The sequence below is a fragment of the Argentina silus genome (assembly GCF_951799395.1).
Source record: "Argentina silus genome assembly, chromosome: 8".
Classification (NCBI taxonomy): domain Eukaryota; kingdom Metazoa; phylum Chordata; class Actinopteri; order Argentiniformes; family Argentinidae; genus Argentina; species Argentina silus.
Window position 1 is genome coordinate 5,615,821 of NC_139662.1, and position 17,855 is coordinate 5,633,675.

General features: G+C 43.1%; 3 protein-coding genes across 3 annotated transcripts in view; 1 reads left to right on the forward strand and 2 right to left on the reverse strand.

Annotated features, from left to right (window-relative positions):
- Window positions 1-6,847, reverse strand: part of phactr3a (phosphatase and actin regulator 3a) — a gene marked incomplete at its 5' end in the record, with an annotated part of 23,453 nt that extends 16,606 nt beyond the window's left edge. Inside the window, one exon of the mRNA XM_083675017.1 lies at window positions 6,742-6,847. Within this exon, the coding sequence (XP_083531143.1) occupies window positions 6,742-6,847 (106 nt within the window). The remainder of the gene's footprint in view (window positions 1-6,741) is intronic.
- Window positions 6,848-7,772: 925 nt separating this feature from the next.
- Window positions 7,773-13,593, forward strand: pigt (phosphatidylinositol glycan anchor biosynthesis, class T). Its single transcript, XM_083675823.1, has 12 exons — window positions 7,773-8,194; window positions 8,432-8,609; window positions 8,849-8,976; window positions 9,224-9,324; window positions 9,465-9,551; window positions 9,799-9,886; window positions 10,010-10,107; window positions 10,349-10,508; window positions 10,737-10,937; window positions 11,591-11,756; window positions 11,946-12,029; window positions 12,171-13,593. Exons 1-12 carry the CDS (start codon window positions 8,056-8,058, stop codon window positions 12,418-12,420), a joined length of 1,680 nt encoding a protein of 559 aa, XP_083531949.1. The 5' UTR covers window positions 7,773-8,055; the 3' UTR covers window positions 12,421-13,593.
- A 1,113-nt stretch (window positions 13,594-14,706) lies between these two features.
- Window positions 14,707-17,286, reverse strand: wfdc2 (WAP four-disulfide core domain 2). The gene is made up of 4 exons (XM_083674856.1): window positions 17,166-17,286; window positions 16,521-16,667; window positions 16,023-16,160; window positions 14,707-14,969 (listed from the first exon to the last, which is right to left on the reverse strand). The coding sequence occupies exons 1-4, from the start codon at window positions 17,260-17,262 to the stop codon at window positions 14,836-14,838; spliced, it is 516 nt and encodes a 171-aa protein (XP_083530982.1). The 5' UTR covers window positions 17,263-17,286; the 3' UTR covers window positions 14,707-14,835.
- Window positions 17,287-17,855: the final 569 nt, after the last annotated feature.

The window sequence follows — 17,855 nt, forward strand, 5'->3', positions numbered from 1 at the left end:
ACATTTGTTTGGAAGTAAACAAGAGAGCTTTAGTCACGACCATGGACATGAATATTGAACCTTGAAATAGAATCTCTATGGTCACAACAGCTTACAATGAGTGTCTACTTTGACATGACAATGCAAGAATAGGTTACCTATCCTAACCCCTTGTATCTGTATCACAACTTCAAGACAGTTGTCATAACTTAATAAGGTGTTATGCCTGTTTAATGCTTACGACAACTATTGTAATGCAAAAGGCAGAATTAGCTGATGTTTGTACTGTAGTCATATTGCAGCGGTGTCACTGACTACCTACAGCAAGTTAGGTTAGGACAGAAAGAAACTTGATTGTAGACCTTTGTTGAGGGCCGATAGACCTAGTGTATAAGTCAATGGGTTCAGCCAGGAGTAGTACAGGATTAAGTTGCACCTAGGCACTGATCTAGGATCAGCACTGCAATGCGAGAGGGGCCCTCTCCATGGTGCTGAAATCCTCACTGCAGTTACGTTGACATAGTGTGTCCCTCATTCATACAAAACACTGTATACAATACAGCCCTTGCATGCACACACACACACACACACACACACACACGTACACACACACACACACACACACACACACACACACACACACACACACACACACATATGCCTGCTTCCTCCCACACACTCCAAACAGTCCAGCGAGACAATGAATAGACAGATTCATTTCCTTTACAACTGCATTTCTTCTACAGTATGGCTGTAATCTGATCTAGCAAGGTATTTAATTTACCATCTCTGAAGAGAGGCTGTAAAGATTACCCCTGTTCAATACTGTAAGTGCTTATTAAGCTAACAGTTTCTCCAAGGAGCCTTTCTCTCTATTCTCCATCTGTAATGTTATGATGTGATGGCATGTGTTGGCATCCCTTGAGTCATCGGAAGTCTGTCTACCTCTTCTACCTTGTCCTTGTTCTTTCCCTGCCCCCGTCCCTCTCCCCTCGTCTTCTTTCTATTCCTGTGTGTTGCTATCCCAGACATCCCAGACAGTTTATATGAGATGGGACCCGGGAGTTCCCTCTTCGCTGATCATCTATCTCTGACAGAATGGCCCTCATTGGCTACGGGGGAAACTTAGATGGTACAACTGAGAGTGGTTGTGAAGCACAACACTTCCTGGTTTAGTTTTCTTCATCCTCACTGATCTGACTGGACTGGCGAAGGGAAGGCAGTGGGATAATGGATATGAGACTCCTCTTTGTAAGCAAGTCAGTGGGACCCAATGGCCTTCGCCCAGTCAATCTTTTCTATTTGAATAACTGGGGGGAATGACCAAGAAAAAGAGCAAAGGGAGAAAAGGGAATAGAAGGAGCAACTCGTTGGGTTTCAGTCCTCACTTCTTTCCAAGAAAGAATTTGATGGTTAAAATACATGGTGAAACAGTCAGAGACAACTGAAGCCTACACAGTCCATCCCTCAATGCCAGATAACTAAGAGGACAATTCTCTCTCCTTTGCTTTTCAGACATGGAAATTCTGTATCCTCCTCTGTTATTTCAGGGCCCAGTAGAGCTTCCTCCCTCTCTGTTTTAGCATGGCCTCCTGAACTCCACTTAACCTTCTTCTTTAGCTCCATTACCTCCTCCCTTAACACTGAGGTCTGTGACAGGTGTTTTGGGCTGCTTGGGTCCTAGTTCTACGATAGCCCTCTAAGGGCTGCCTACTGAACTGCCTGACTGCTTTCCCCCCATTCAGTCTATTTTTATTCTGGCTGTGATTTGTTGATGTTGCACAAGCTCAGGCTAGCGCTCCAACACACACACATCCATGCATGTATGAGCACACAGACACATATGCAAGAACACACACACGCACGCACGCATGACACACACACACACACACACACACACACGCACACACACACACACACGCACACACACACACACACGCACACACACACAGTTCACAGACTGTCAAATGTCTAATCTGCTCCCACTTCTTCAGGGAATAGGCATGAGGCTTGTAGTTGTTGTGTTCCATTTGTATGCATGGAGAAAGACAGCGATCTCACAGTGAGCTGTGTTTGACCAGGCATACAATACAGTGGTTTATCCCATTCCGTTCTCTCAGCTCCTGGGTATACAATCTGTTACAACAATACGCTGTGTTGTTACAGCACTGTAGGCAACAGATTTGACTTATCAGGGACCATGCATAACAAACACCAGAGGAGTAAGCTACAGGTGCTAGCTACTGTATATAGCTTTTACCCGTAGTCCAGTTATGATTTGGTCCATGATTTATCCACAAGAGCACTGGACCCATTAGCATGACCACAGCTTCTGTCAGATGATGATTATTGGTACTATTGTTAGTCCTCAAACATCACTGAATGTACTACTACATTACACTAAGTCATCTTGCTTCATATGGGCTTACCTAGATAAATAAATGATATATTATCAAAGGAAATGCATCACTCTACTGTTATAGGTGGACATCAAAAATTCTCAAGCTAAACACATTTCTCCTGCCTCAGTGGTGACTGTGAGTGTGTCTAGGAGGAAATGAATACAGTAGCTCTTGCCGGTGGCCTCAACTGGCTTACCCATCTTGGCTGACCAAGTCGTGATCTGACAGGGTCCTGAATTATAGCACTCGCCTCATAATAGATAGTAAGAGCTAAATGTAGCCTCACAATGGCTACATTTCTCACAGTGGCATAGTTGGTTGTTGTCAAGTATGTATCTAATTATAAATCAATCAATGAATCAGTCAATCAATGAATCAGTCAATCAATCAAGCTACCTACCAACATATCTATCTATCTATCTATCTATCTATCTATCTATATATATATTGACTCACACACACACACACACCCACCACCCACCCATCCCTCCCTCCCTCCTAATTCTGATGCATGATAAACAGCCATGGCAACTGTCTGTATCTAAACGAGGTAGGAGAGTTCTAAGAGAGAGTGCCCATGCTCTTTTCACCAGGCGGTTAGCCACACAAGTGATGAGTCACATCCTGCTTGGGGCTCATCAATTACCCTGACATGGCAGCGTGCAGTAAGAGAGTGTGGGTCACCCTCCTGAGCTGAATGGTGAGGTGGGCGGCACTGCACACCAGGGTTACAGTGACACACAGGAGCAGCAGGAGAGCGCAAACAATAGAGAGAGGGGGGGGGGGGGAGCGAAGGAGAGAAAAGGTGAAGCGAGAGGGGGGGGGGGGGGGGGGGAAGAGGGAGCGAGAGGGGGGGGGTGAGAGAGAGAGAGAGAGGGGGACAGAAGGAGAAAGAGAAGGGATGAGAGAGAGAGAGAGAGAGGGAGAGGGAGAGACGGAGAGGAGATAGGGGGGCAGAGGAAGAAAGAGGAGGGATGGAATAGTGAGAGAGAGAGAGAAAGAGAAGAAAGGATGACACAGAGAGAAAGAGAAAGAGTGAGAGAGACAGAGAGAAAGAGATACTCTGTGTGGAGAGGTAGTCAATAGAGAAGGCGGTTAAGAAAAGCGAATGTGACACAGAGGAAAGGTGTGAATATGGGTTTAAATATAGTCTGTAGATAAGATATTAATAGGAGAACACTCACAGGTGGAGGAAGAGCGGACAGCCACATCCACGACTTGCATGTGAAGTCTGGGGCTCTACAAGTCTCATTCATGAAAATACTGTCAGTGCTTCATTCAGCAGTTCACCTTACCACATTTCAACCAAATTCTGATCACTCTCCTACCACCTCATATTGTATACTGGGTTCTCTGTATGACACTATTTGAAAACCAATTGAATACCAAGCACTGTTGAACAGTCAAAGCAGCGCTACTTCTAGAGCTGCGGTAACTTTTCCTTCCACACCATTGCCTCTGCTTGACTGCCACAGCACTGAGGACAACAAATGGGCTACTTCTAGTTCAATGCTCCTCTTTACTACAGGCTGGTGTCAGGAGGCCTGTGCATCGTCTGGCTTCGTTGCTGTCCTGTCTCCTCCAGTAAGGTCTTCACTTCAGGCCTCTCTCTCTTTCTCAGTCCAGCTTTTCCAGTAAAACGGTTTATCTTCCTTTATTCAGTGCCCAGCCACTATGGAGCAGGAGGCAGAGAGGAGGTGCAGGGGACTGTTGGCTTGGTTAGGAGGGCTAAGAGGAGGCAACATGTGTGTGTGTGTGTGTGTGTGTGTGTGTGTGTGTGTGTGTGTGTGTGTGTGTGTGTGTGTGTGTGTGTGTGTGTGCGTGTGTGTGTGTGCCTGCCTGCATGCATGCGTGCACACCTGTGTGTGCGTATAATAGCTATTACATTATGTTATTACTGGTAAACTTGTCTTATCCGTATTCAGAAACACAAAATGAAGACGGTTGTTATGAAGCGTGACTCAAACCTTTTTACATCAGTAATTAACAGTAGAAGGCATGCTTCCTTAAATGAGAAGTACATACTGTAGATGAGTCAGAACTGAACTGTTTCATTCATTGTGGGCTGAAAAGTATAAGAGGAATTACCCAGAATGCCCTGCACTGACTAGCATGAGTCATCCAGAGATGCTAACCATTAGCAACCTTCAAAGGACTTGATTATTCCTCTCCTGTCCTAAGCAAACATTTTTCCAAATGCTTACACCTATCCACTCATTCTAGTGTACAAGTGTGAAATGAGCTATTGGTATAGCAGGTAGGGGTCAGTTTGGTATCCTGTTCACCTCATCCTCTCTCATTGTCTCCTAAGATGCTAAGGGGCTGTACACATTATATGGCCAAACCATACTGTGCTAGCTCAGATATTTTTCTTTCACATTGTCCTTTCCAGCAGTGGTTGGATGCGTAACCAGGCCAGCCTAGTAGAGCTCAGCTCAGTTTGGCTCTGTAGTATGAATTTGGGTTAAGTGTCCTGACTGCTTCATTGCCTCACACTAGGGAATGACTAATGAGAGACTTTGAGCTAAAGTGACTTTTTTATTAGCCAGAGTGGCTAAAGGATCCTTTGCTGAACAAACTGATTGAACAGTTGGGAGCTTTTGAAAGCCATTAATGGGATCATCAGCTTTAGGTTCCACAACCATGCCTGCTATAAAAAAAATATGTTAAGACTTATTAAAAGACTGCAATGTTTTTACGTAAATGTCTTTAAGAGGGATGCAAGACCCCTTTACGCAATGTTCAAGGCTGGCATTGACAACATTCCCAAGGATTGATGTCCAGGCAAAGCAGTGATAAAGGAAAACATTGCCTTGAATCTTACAAATATACTATACAGTTGATGCTGTCTCTTTGTCCTCTCATTGAGTCTGCTCTCTGGCATTAAGTAAGTGGATGAATCCAGTGTCAGCCTCTGCAGCTGCAAAGGCCACTGTGTAAAAGGCTTAGTAATCCTTTGGCAAAGACTGGCACCCCAGACGCTCACACAGTCAGTGACGATACACTGATGTCGCACAATGTGTACTTTGGGTCACTGGTGACACTGCTGCTTGCCCTCTTGAATGACACATAATTGCGTTTGCTGTTTAGTGTTAATGTAAACGTAATTTGTGCATATTTAAGTGCAGTATATGGGTATTCATTCACTGGTCCAATGCTAACTGCTATTGCCTTAGCCTGTCTGTCAATAGGCTATTTTGTTAAATCAAGGGTGACAAGTTGCCCCACTGTGACATTTTCACCTACAGGTGTGTGAACAGCTGACACCAGACTGGCAATGGTCTATGACTGTAGACATATGTTATTTTAAAAAAAAAACCTATGTTGATGTGGTTGAATACAGTGTTTTTATTAATCTTCCTCATGCATCCTTTATGATCACTACATTTCTCTCTCCAGATGTGTAGTACAATACTCTGGAACGCACTCAGTTCAGCAATACAGGTGCCATAATTGGAAATGATTGCCAAACATGGAAAGGACTGCCTATTATTTTATGATATCAATGGAAGAACATGTATTGCCTATGCTTTATGGATGTATGAAACAGAGGACTGAGAGGTAATCCAGATAGGCCCTCCATGTTGGCTTAAGGCACACCTGCATCCATCCATGCCACGGTGAAGTCTCCTATACGTCTCGTGGAACGCAGGGTCATTGATCATAGGACTGTTTGATCCACTTATTGTAGCATGAGAACCAATTGATGCTGTCAATGCGCAATGGCCGGAGCCGGGGTAGGCAAGAGTCCATGCAATGAGCAACCGATACGAGCCCTAAAAAACAATTATGCTAGACACAACTGCTCAGATATCATTTGGGAGAATAGGCCTACCCGAATGTCTATAGGGATACCGAAACAGCGAAGAAAACGCGTCTAGACAGCCCAAACGGATATACCGCACCACATGCTCTTTCCAAATATTTGGATGCATTTTGTTATGCATTTGCGCCAAATCTTACAATGTAGCATTGGCATGAATATAACAACTCAGATGTATGTATCCAAATATGTGCAGTACACCGTTAATTTCTAAACTGCACATTTAATGTAAGTCCAGCGTGTGTATGAAAGGCGTCAATATAGCCTAACACGCAAATTGTGGATGAGCATCAATTCATTTAAATTATTGGGGGAAATGGCAAACACCACGTCACGATTTCCTTCAATAGAGATTCTCGATTTTTATCATATGTGTTGTCAGATGGAAACACACAATGATGTGCTTTTTATTCAATGGGGTACTGAAATCCCATTGAGCAAATGAGGATGGATGGATTTGGGAAACCACTGTACCGCCAAAGCTATAATCAAACGGCAATGCCGTATGATATCCAGACAATAAAATATGTTCCTTACCTGTGCTGTGCACTAGATCTATGCCGGACTCGGTGAGTATGTTCGGGTCACTTTGAGATCTGCCTCGTTGCAGAAGACAGCCGTCTATTCCATCCGATGTAGCCATGGGGATATAGAGCACCGGAATTCTGAATAAAATATTGAAAACCCTACCAGAGGCAGACAAGGTCAGAAGTAAGCAGCAGTAGTGCAGATATAATTCGTTCTGACAACAGCCGCTTTGAGCATCTAATGGGGAGCCATGGGTGAGCAGAAATTCCGAGTATGTTTCAGCGCGTGTGTGTGTGTCTGGGCTGCACGCGCGCGCGCCTGTGTGTGGAGTGTGGACGTGGGAGGAGTGATGATGTGCCCGTCTCTGTCACCGGCTGTGGTAAAATTGTAGCGAGAGACACACATTTATGAACACACATTATAGCCTATTAATAACACTATGTGCATTTTAAAACTACATCAACAAACGACGGGACGCCGCTATATGGTTTTGGATAGGCTACTGCTGCATCAGTGGCCTATTGTTCAAATGGCGACAAATCCATTTTTTTAAATTTGTAAACGGAGCAGGTTTCGGCAAATTTCAACCCATTGAGATCCACATGTAATTGTTTAATTGGCCAACATATTTACATTCATTTTTAATTATATAAATGGAATGGGGGAAAAAAAGAAGAACAAAACTGTTGGATAGGCCTATATTTATTGGCTCAACAATGTATCTGTACAATTGTTGTCCTAGGCTTAGCGGGCTATATGCCTTAACATACTTTAAAAACAAAACAAAAACAAAACATTTTAAATCTTTCATTTTCAATTTCAAGAGCAATTATTCGAGTTATCAAAACCCTAGATGTTATATCAACGACAAATAAATGACAAATCAATGGTCATTTTGATTCAGATCAGTTTTTATGCGCATTTCAAGTGCAATGCTGATTGTCCATACTGTCCATAACATAATTCTTACATCCCATTGGTTAAATTGCTACATGACGCGTAATGAGGAAGTCATCGCCGTTGACCAGCAGTGAAAAAATGGCAGCGTACAGGTGCAATGTTATTGTGCTGGCGTTCGTTATTTGTAGTTTAATCGTGTTTATTAGAGCAGATTTACAAGAAAGTCCGGTTAGTGATGCTGATAGCGTCTTGATTCATAGTGCACAGACAAGGCATACAGACGAGTCACAAACAGCTACTGATACCGAGGACCAAACCCATGAAGAGGCCGCGGAAGAGAGGCAATGGAAGGCGACCGAAGTCGAAACAAATCGAGCATCTGCTCCAATAAACGACAACGAAGCCACCCCTGTCCGCGACACCATGGATTTCCCTCCTGTACCGCCGGTGAAAGACCAGTTTCAGGAAGAATTGGTCATCAGACCGCTGCCTTCTGGTGATATTTATTCCAGTTTCCAGTTTCACACTCTGTGGGATACAGATTTATTGCGTGGAGATAAAGGTAATTGTTCTGTCTCCGCTAAATTGTTTGCTGATTTGAGATGGTTTTTATGTTTAGAACCTCAACAACCAACTGGGTCATCAGCACAAATGTGGTCCCAGAGACCCAAAGGGAAGGTTGTTGTTCCAGCCCAGCACTAACTCTCTTGAGATTTATTTGTTTACTATTAGTTTCTTTTGTTGACCAAAATGGGTTATATACACACCTCATTGCTCTGCCTGATATTTTTATTTTCAGTCTCCCACTACCGTCTCTTCCCCAAATCCCTGGGCCAAGTGATCTCCAAGTTCTCAGTGCGGGAGCTTCACATCTCCTTCACTCAGGGCTACTGGAGGACAATGCAGTGGGGCCAACCCTTCCTACCATCGCCCCCTGGTGCTGAACTGTGGGTATGGTTCCAGGACACAGTCACCGAGTAAGTATTGCTACACAGATTCACTTAGTTACCCTAGCTACTCATGACTGTAGAAAATAATTGAGTACTTTCTGTCATTGAATGTGACCATCAAATTCATTGAGTCTTAAAAGCACTTGATACTATAAGTCATATCTTCATCATATCTTCACCATGATTGGTGTCGGTCAGATACTGCAATTACACCTAAATCTCCACCAAACTATAATGTGTGCATTGTGATTAATTTCATCTTCTAGTGTGGACGGTGCCTGGAAAGAGCTGACCAACGTTCTCTCTGGGATCTTTTGTGCCTCCCTGAACTTCATTGACTCCACCAACACTGTGCAGCCCAGCGCCTCCTTTAAACCACTAGGTGTGGGCAACGGTAAGTTTCCTGTTTCTCAACACCAAACTTGCACATTTGAACAAAGAGCAGTGTGAAAGAGCAGCCAGTTCTTCTCTTTCATGTTGTAAATGGATTATGAGCTTAAAAGGAATCACAAAGCAGTTAAGCAATAGTGTGTTATTGTTGAATATTTGAATAATCATCCCTTACTGATGTGGATTTCTGCATGTACTGAGTTGTGATGTGGCACATTGACAACCTGTCTACTTGTGTATCCTATATGTAGTAACAGACCAACGCTTCCTCCGCTATGCCGTGTTGCCGCGGGAGATTGTCTGCACCGAGAATCTGACGCCATGGAAGAAGCTCCTCCCTTGTGGCTCCAAGGTGCTTTTGGGTGGTTCTTTTTAGCCCAAGAGTATATTGGTGATGTGTGTGTGTGTGTGTGTGTGTGTGTGTGTGTTTGCCTGCTCGCACGTGCGTGCTCCACATGATTAACTCAGTTCATTGCCCCTCTCCTCCTTCAGGCTGGTCTGGCAGTCCTGATGAAGTCAGAGAAACTGTTTCACAGCAGCTTTCACTCCCAGGCTGTGCACATCAGACCAGTGTGTAAGGTAAGGTGTTTACAGTGTTCTAGGAATATGTTTGCACCATTCAGACAGTGACGGAGAAAATGTGCGAGAAACGGATTACTCTTTCTACTTAATTTCTACTTTCGCCATATGGAAAAACAGTCAAATTATGGATGGTCGTAAGCCGTCTGTCATCGTATGAGCCCCTTTGATAAACAATTGGCTCCATCCGTTTTTTGATTGACACAAAAAACCTGCCTGATCGGGCACTGATTCACTGTTGTTTCAGGACTGGCAGTGTAAATCCTCAGCGTGGGAGCTGAGACAGACACTAAACGTGGTGTTTGACCTGCACACTTCTGGACAGGGCAAACGAGGTGAGAAAGAGCGTGTTGAATTTCATATTTTCTAGATAGCTTCTATCTGTTTCAATACGCTAGCCGTTTGAGCTATTGCTTGAATTACATGATGATGTATCGGTCATTGGTCATTTCCCACAGAGTGGTCCCTTTTCAAGATGTTCTCTCGCACCCTAACGGAAGCCTGCCCTCTGGCCTCTTCCAGTAAAGTCTATGTGGACATCACAGACAACCCCCAGGTTAGCAAATGCCTCGCTCTCATTCAGGCTGACTTCCAGGTAGCACAGACAAAGGATCTTCATGTATCAGAAATCTCAATATTGTTAGCTGACTTTCAAGATTAAGTAGAGGAATCCACACTAACAATCAATTGTAACAAAACAAGTGAAAAACCTGTACCGATAAGCCTATGGCTATGGCGGTTGTGTAGCAGGGAAGCAGGTATTAAATGTTGCTGTTGTTCCTGACTTTCCCCTGTAGGGGGAGATGTTTGAGCTGAACCCGCCCACTCCCCTGCTTAGCCAAGCAGTGGTGCTGGGGGACCGGAGGACCTACTCGGTCTACGACCTCACCAACAAAGCCACCTTCGGGTCTCTGCGCTCGCTCAACATGCTGCTCCGCTGGAAGGCCACCGACAGTGGTGAGAGTGAAACGACAAGACATGACATTGCATCCATCCATAATGTCCTGTCTATTCTGTCAATGACAAGAGTTAAATCGCATTTCTTTATCTTTCTCTGCTCTTACGTGAGCCTTTCTAAATGTATGTGAGTAGGTAGCATTTTACTATATGAACGATTGTCCAATGTGGGGAAAATGTCCTTATAGCATTGACTGTAGGAATGCCCCCATCCTGCCTTCCCCTTAGGAGACATGCTGCGTCCTCTCCTGCATGGCGAGCGCTATGTGGCAGGCTATGGGCTGCAGACGGGGGAGATCCACACCCTGGTGTACAACAATCACCCGTACAGGGCCTTCCCCGTGCTGCTGCTGGACACGGTGCCCTGGTATCTGCGCCTCTACATCCACACCCTCACCGTCACCAGCAAGGGCCGTGACAACAAGCCCAGTGAGTTCCACTTACTGTCCTGCTGCCATTGTTGTTGTTACAACTGTAGTTCCTATGAGCTTATGAGAAGAACAATCCTGGGCCTGGAGAGCTGCAGTGTGTTTGTACTTTTGTCCCAGCCTGGTGTTATCACACCAGATTAATCATCAGCTTATCTTCAATTGATCTTGTTCAGTGAAATCAGTCAATGCTGAGCTGGTACAAAAAAGCAGTATGGCAGCTTTCCAGGACAAGAAGTGAAGATCACTGGATTAAACTCTAAGCCATTCTCAAGGAAACACTACAGTATATTACTCTTTTAAACTGCCTTCAGTAAGTCAGCTGTAGAAATGGATGACTGGTATTTACTAACATTTATGAATCTTAGGATTAAACTACCCCCTTATCTATATTGTTGACCAGATGTTTAGGCTTGTCTTATTCTTGCTCTCGGTGCCAGGCACTGTCTATCCACAGGGTGGAGCACAGGAGCCTCCATTTTTACCAACTTAAAGCACCTACTGTATGTGTGCTGACCAAAAGCTGTTATCGTGCAAGGAGCTTAGAAGAGGCTACTGCTTTGACAAACTTTTACATTGTTCCTTTACCCTGAAAGCGTAAAAAATATGTGAGGATTCGAGCTCTTATATATTTCTTCCATCTTCGTCTACCAGGCTACATCCACTACCAGCCCTCCAAGGACCGTCTGCGACCCCACCTACTGGAGATGCTGGTCCAGCTTCCTCCCAACTCTGTGACCGAGGTGACCGTGCAGTTTGAGAGGGCGCTCTTGAAGTGGACGGAATACACACCAGACCCCAACCACGGCTTCTACGTTGGGTAAGTCTAGTGAAACGTTAGCTACAACAATATTTGTTTACATAACGTGGAGTTTTGTTTGTCTGTGGCTTTCTTAGCTTTTAGATTTGTGCTTTTCTGTAGATCGTGGTTGATAGTTTTGATAATGTATGCAGCACTATTGTTTGAATCTCTCTGGTGTGAATCACTGAATTCTGTCTTGTTCCTCAGGTCTTCTGTTATCAGCGCTCTGGTGCCCAGTGTTGTCGCCATGGATACCAACAGCACTCAGGAACGGCCACTTTTCAGCAGTTTGTAAGTAGATGTAGTGGTTGTTGATTACCAATGTATTTGTTCCCAGCCCATAAGAAGAACTGAATTTCAATCCATTTAAATGAATTAGAATTGATCCCAGCCCAGATCTTCTATCAACCTGCCCTTTGTTGTTCCTCCCAGTTTCCCCTGTAAGGAGGAGTCCAGTTTCTTCATGCGGGTTTACACTGAGCCTCTCCTGGTCAACCTGCCCACCCCCGACTTCAGCATGCCCTACAACGTTATCTGTCTCACCTGTACGGTGGTGGCCGTGGGTTATGGCTCCCTCTACAACCTTCTGACCCGCAACTTCCACGTGGAGGAGCCCAGCCCGAGCCTAGCCAAACGGCTAGCCAATGTCATCCGCAGGCTAAGGGGTGTGCCATTACTATAAACAGGGATGCTAATGCTAACAACTGGCACATTTTCGCCATCTGGCTAAACCACTGGAAAATGTAACTTTAAGTTTCAGGGAGGTGCTTATCTAAGTACTGGAAACATATGTTTGTTTTTTCATATGACTGTTTCAGTTTATAGGTTATGTTTTGATAAGGATAAAGGACATGAACAATGAAGTCTCAGATGAAGTCTTGGAGGATTCAATGGATGTTCAAGGCATTGTCCTGCCTGTGAGGAGCACATAGGATGGCCTTTCTTCAGTGCACTGCTACTGATGGTTGAACAGTGAATAAGGTGAATCATTAACGTGGGTGGGACCAAAGTCTTTGATTCAGGTTTCAGTGGTGACAAGTGCTGCAGTATAATTCCCTACCCTTTTCTCTGAAGTGTGCACCTGTCAACTTCACTCCCCCCTCATTCATTTAAAAGTATTGGATTGGCAATTATAGTTGTGCTTTCCTTTTATATCTACAGTATCAGGGAGAGTGAACGAGTGCACACTTCAGGGAGAAGGGTAGAGAACCTCAGCCAAGCTCTGATTAATACCTGAATGAAAACTCATATAGTGTTGTTTATTCACTGTCTGCATTTAAGCCATACCTAAATTGCTAAACTGACAAGAAATGTATAACTTGCCACATAAATCTATAAAGAGATTGTCTTTGTTCTTTTAGTTATTGAATGCATGTTGAAATGTTGAATGCACTGACTGACAGAATTTTCCATAACCAGTTGCCTTTCATTGTTTGTTGGATTTGTGATCACATTTACTAATTGATCCAAGAACTAGTAAAAGCAGTTGAACTGACTGGAAAAAACATAGCATATCTCTAGGAAATGGACATTGATCGTTGTCTTAAGATGGTTATTATCCAAAAGGTTTTCTTTCTGTAACGTTTTGGTGTTCCACCAAAAGAGGAAGTGGTGTAACAGATGTGTTGCACACATACCCAACACTCAAGTTATAGCAATTAAGTTTGTCATGCCCATGAACCCTACTAACCAAGACTAATTCTGGCCTCCATGTAACTGCTCAGTCTTTGTATACTAAAACATGTCTTGGTACAAACATTTTACTGAGCAGCATGAGAATGTGTAAAGATGTATGGGATTACCTGGGGTATTTATTATTGTATTTTCAATAAATTGGTGAAAAGAACCAACGGTTGCCATTTGTCCGTTTACATTTTTTGTCAGGGGGTTGTGCAGAACACAAGAATTCACCGTGCATCAGTTCAGAGTCTTTGGACTGTTATAAGAACTCTTAGAGATATGAGCATTCTAAAAGTGAAATGGAGGAGGAATATTTAGCTAATGTGCATCAGTCAACTGCAAACATCAATCATAACAGGTGTCACATCAGTCATTATAACAGCTAATGTCATTACATAGCAAGCCCTACAGTACCAAGATTTAACTTACTGTATCCCCTCTCACTTGCATCTGCTTAAAGTGTTTGTACGGGGCGCTTCGTGGTGTAGCACACTAATGCGCATACCACATAATCACAAGGTTCCTGGTTCGATTCCGACCCTCAACATATCTTGCATGTCATCCCTCCTCTCTCTCACCCCTCCTTCCTGTCAATCTCTACTGTCTCTATCCCAATAAAGCAGAAATGCCCTAAAAAATGCCCTAAAACATATTAAAAAAAAGTGTTTGTACTACAGTATGTATGTACAGGGTTGGAGCTGTAGAACTCCTCTCTCTTGGTACCTAATTTCCTCTCTAAACAAGCTTGGCCTACAGTAGCGATTGCCAAGCTCCAGAAGGCACAGACACAGAGGTCTCTTTCTTTTGCCAGTCAGTGATTTCTCTCCTGCACGTGTTTGGCACTCTAGTGTGGAACATTCCATGCCAATGATGGCCATGTCCGGTTAGCTGCTAGCTAGCTAGCTACTATCCATTTAAGCAAGGAACTGGGTATACCCAGACAGAGAACAAACTGTAGCAGCATTGTGCTAAGTTAATGGTTGGGGGAGGTGGTGTTACACTGTCAGAACCTGAGCTATACAGACAATTCTGTGGCCAAATTTAAGAATAATAGAACGGAATCTGATGTGCTGCCAGAAAATGTGCACTTGAGCGATTTTCATTCTTGGAGTGTTTCATCATTTGTTATTGCAGGCAAGCTCCTGCATGAAATGCCCATAAAAAGGCACGTCTGAAACTCTTCTACCAATAATGTAATAGATGCACAGGAATGTATGTTAAGAGTATATAGACAGATTTATTGATTAGAATACAAACAAAGTACAAAAGCCCCCTCCCCTTCCCCCCAACAAAAACCCCCCCTAAACATTATTTGTAAATAGGGATGTCTCTCTTTTGTTTTGTTCAAATGAAGAAGATAAGTTGAGGAGTAGTCTATGGACGTCACTCATCTCCTGACCCAAACTGGGCTGTCCAATCAGCATGGCTCACTGCAGGCATGGCCACAAGTTGTCCGGCAACACTTCTGTTCTCCTGGACACTGGCCGTCATGGTAACAGTACTCGGCACACATGGGGGTCCCTTTGGGCAGGGCACAGCGACCTGGTTTCACTATGGCGACAGAGAAAGTGTTCACAGTTTCTGCAACATCTCAGCTCTCAAAAACTCCTATTCAAGTATTAGCTTGAGGATTACAAAAATAAGTTGGACAATTCAAAATATCTTGTTACAACAATTTGAGCATACCTTTAAAAGTGGGTTGAAAGTAAGAAATGTACAATATATGCTTCATACTTCTTATTACCAAGACAAGACATTCCCATAATCGTTCATTGTAATATAGTGGGGCATTCTGTATATACTCTATATCATATTGTAACTAGAAAATGACGTTTCAGTAGAAACTTTGTGTGCTTACTTAGCTGGCTAAAAGTAGAATGGTAGTGGAAGAAGTTTACATCGTGAGATATAACTATCTTTGAGATATCTTCAAGTAAGATCAATAAGGTTTTTGTGACCACCGAAACCCATGATGAGTTGTACAATATGAATAATATCAAAACTATGTCTCCAGGGTTCTTAATTTAGAATTTCCTGAACATTATGAAGTTGGTTTGGTGTTCCATCTTCAACAGTGTAAGAGCAGTGGGGTTCTAAAAGATACAAAGTGTCTGGATAGTTCAGTGGAGTGGGCAGAGAGTTTTCAATCTACTATGAGTTAATTATACCGTAATTTACCTAACTTAGTCAACAGTGAATGTAATTTTTATACTTAAGTTTTTTGAAGAGAGAGAAAGTGAGAGATACACAGGGAAAGACAGTAAAAGTTATACATATTTTTTCCACAGGTGGGAATTCAACCCTGGTCTGTAGGGGTGGAAGGCATTGTCATTATCACTAGGCCATGAAGACTTTAGTCTTAGCAAATAGATAATAGATAGATACAATTACCCTAATCCTTACTGGTTGAAGAGGTTAAGTATGGGTCATACTATAAAGCAGTTGTTACTGGTGATAGAAAGAAAGGATGATGGCTGGGTAGTTGATAGAAAGCACACCAATAATACGTAATTAAAGTGTAAATAATAACAGCAAAAAGCAGTTTGTTGCTTCGCAAGCACACTATTAATCTTTGCACTGTGTCACTTTGGGCAGATATCCTACCAGTGTATGGTGCAATGCACTCATGCCCACATCCATTGTGGCAGCATTTCTCATCATTGGGGCATTCACTGTCATCAGAGCAGAACTCTGCACACATCCCTGAGCCCCAGAGCCTGCGAGGACACACTCCTGGTTTCGCTTTGGGAACACAAATTGCAATGGAGTCAGGTGAAGGCTCAATATGATGCAAAAGACACAAACATATAGAAGCAATTTCATTGAACCATGTTTATAATTCTGTTCCTTATTTATTAAGACCTTAGAGATATCAGGTATTTCTGTAAGCTACATTTGTGAAGAGATTATAGGTCTACCTTAAAACAAAAAAATAACCAGTTTTAAGTAGACCTATGTTATGTTAAAATGTGGTGGGGCATTGCCTCCCAGTAGCCTACCTCATTGCCCATATATCATCACCATACATGCAAATGCATGACAGCCTTAATTCTGAACACGTCTAGGCTATAAAGACAACACTATCAAAAGTCAGGTTCTTACTGAAGGCAGGGGGGACACACACGGATCCGCAATCAAATACGCAGCATTTATGGTCTCCAGGACAATCGTCGTCGCAGACGCATCCTCTGTGTGACGGCACGACGGTCAGACGCCGCGGGCAGTGACCTGCCTTTGGCAGAATTGGCACTGAGGGAGAAGCCAGGAGGAATTACTGGAGTGAACTGAGGCGACCTCAAATCATCTTAATTACGGTGTAATTACGCAACACAATGGGGACATTTCGACTATAGGTTAGGGAAAACTCTAGCTATATTTACTTACGCCTATTTTTACCCAAATGTACGCATTTCATTTACGCACAGGATTTCTGGTCAAGTGCACATTTTAATACAGTAGTTTCATAGCCTACAATTAGTGAGATGTGCTATAGCCCATAGATAAAAGTTGAAGTCAGCAAAGTCAGAATTACATTTATAGGCTATTCAATTACTGAAAACATATTAGGTTGCAGACGACATATTGCACAACCATCACTACAAACAACTGTGATTGTGTATTACTCATTGCATCTCTGAGTGTAGAGGCTACTCCAAAAACGTTTTAGGACAAATAATGCAGGTTAGTAAATATAAACTTTATAATTTCGTGAAATAATGTATAGGCTATAGCCTTTGCAAAACTCACCTGTTAAATTCCCATCGGTTTCTGCAGCACAGACTGTGTTAAAATCTACAAATGCTAACAGGACAATAGCCAATACACAAAGCACTGACGAATGCATCTCTAAGCTGACTTGACTTCGGGTTCAAGACTGTACTTGTTTGAGCAAATATTCCAAGTAGACTTGAAGAGGATGAGCGCACGCACGGGGCACAACGCGCTTGCTGGGTCCCTATGCCGCTCATTTTACGTTCTAATCCAAAATACGCATGTCAGTCGTAAAACATGTTAATAGCAATAAGAAAATGTTCACATGTTGAAAGAGATGAATTTCTAAATTCCAAATGCATTGATAATATGTCTAGGTTTCTCTGAATGGTGCAATAATGATTAAAGCGCTGATGAAAAAAGCGTAAACGAAATAATATACTGTTAATGTGGGCAGTGTCGTAGGTTTCATTAAGCACGGATGGCTTCACTGCTAGATTCCACTTGTAAAACGGTATATCAATCGCTCACCATTGGGGTAGAGAGGATTCTCCCATTCTTGTAAAGGAGAGATTCGCCTCTTTTCAGCAGTATTTACCATTAGATATATCAGAAGCAAACAAGGAAAATCTCAGCAATAAAAATCACGTCCTCGGGATGTCCTAAGGAGGTTTGTTAAAGTCGTATCTACTTAACTTTGACTCCTATGACATCCCCAGAACATCA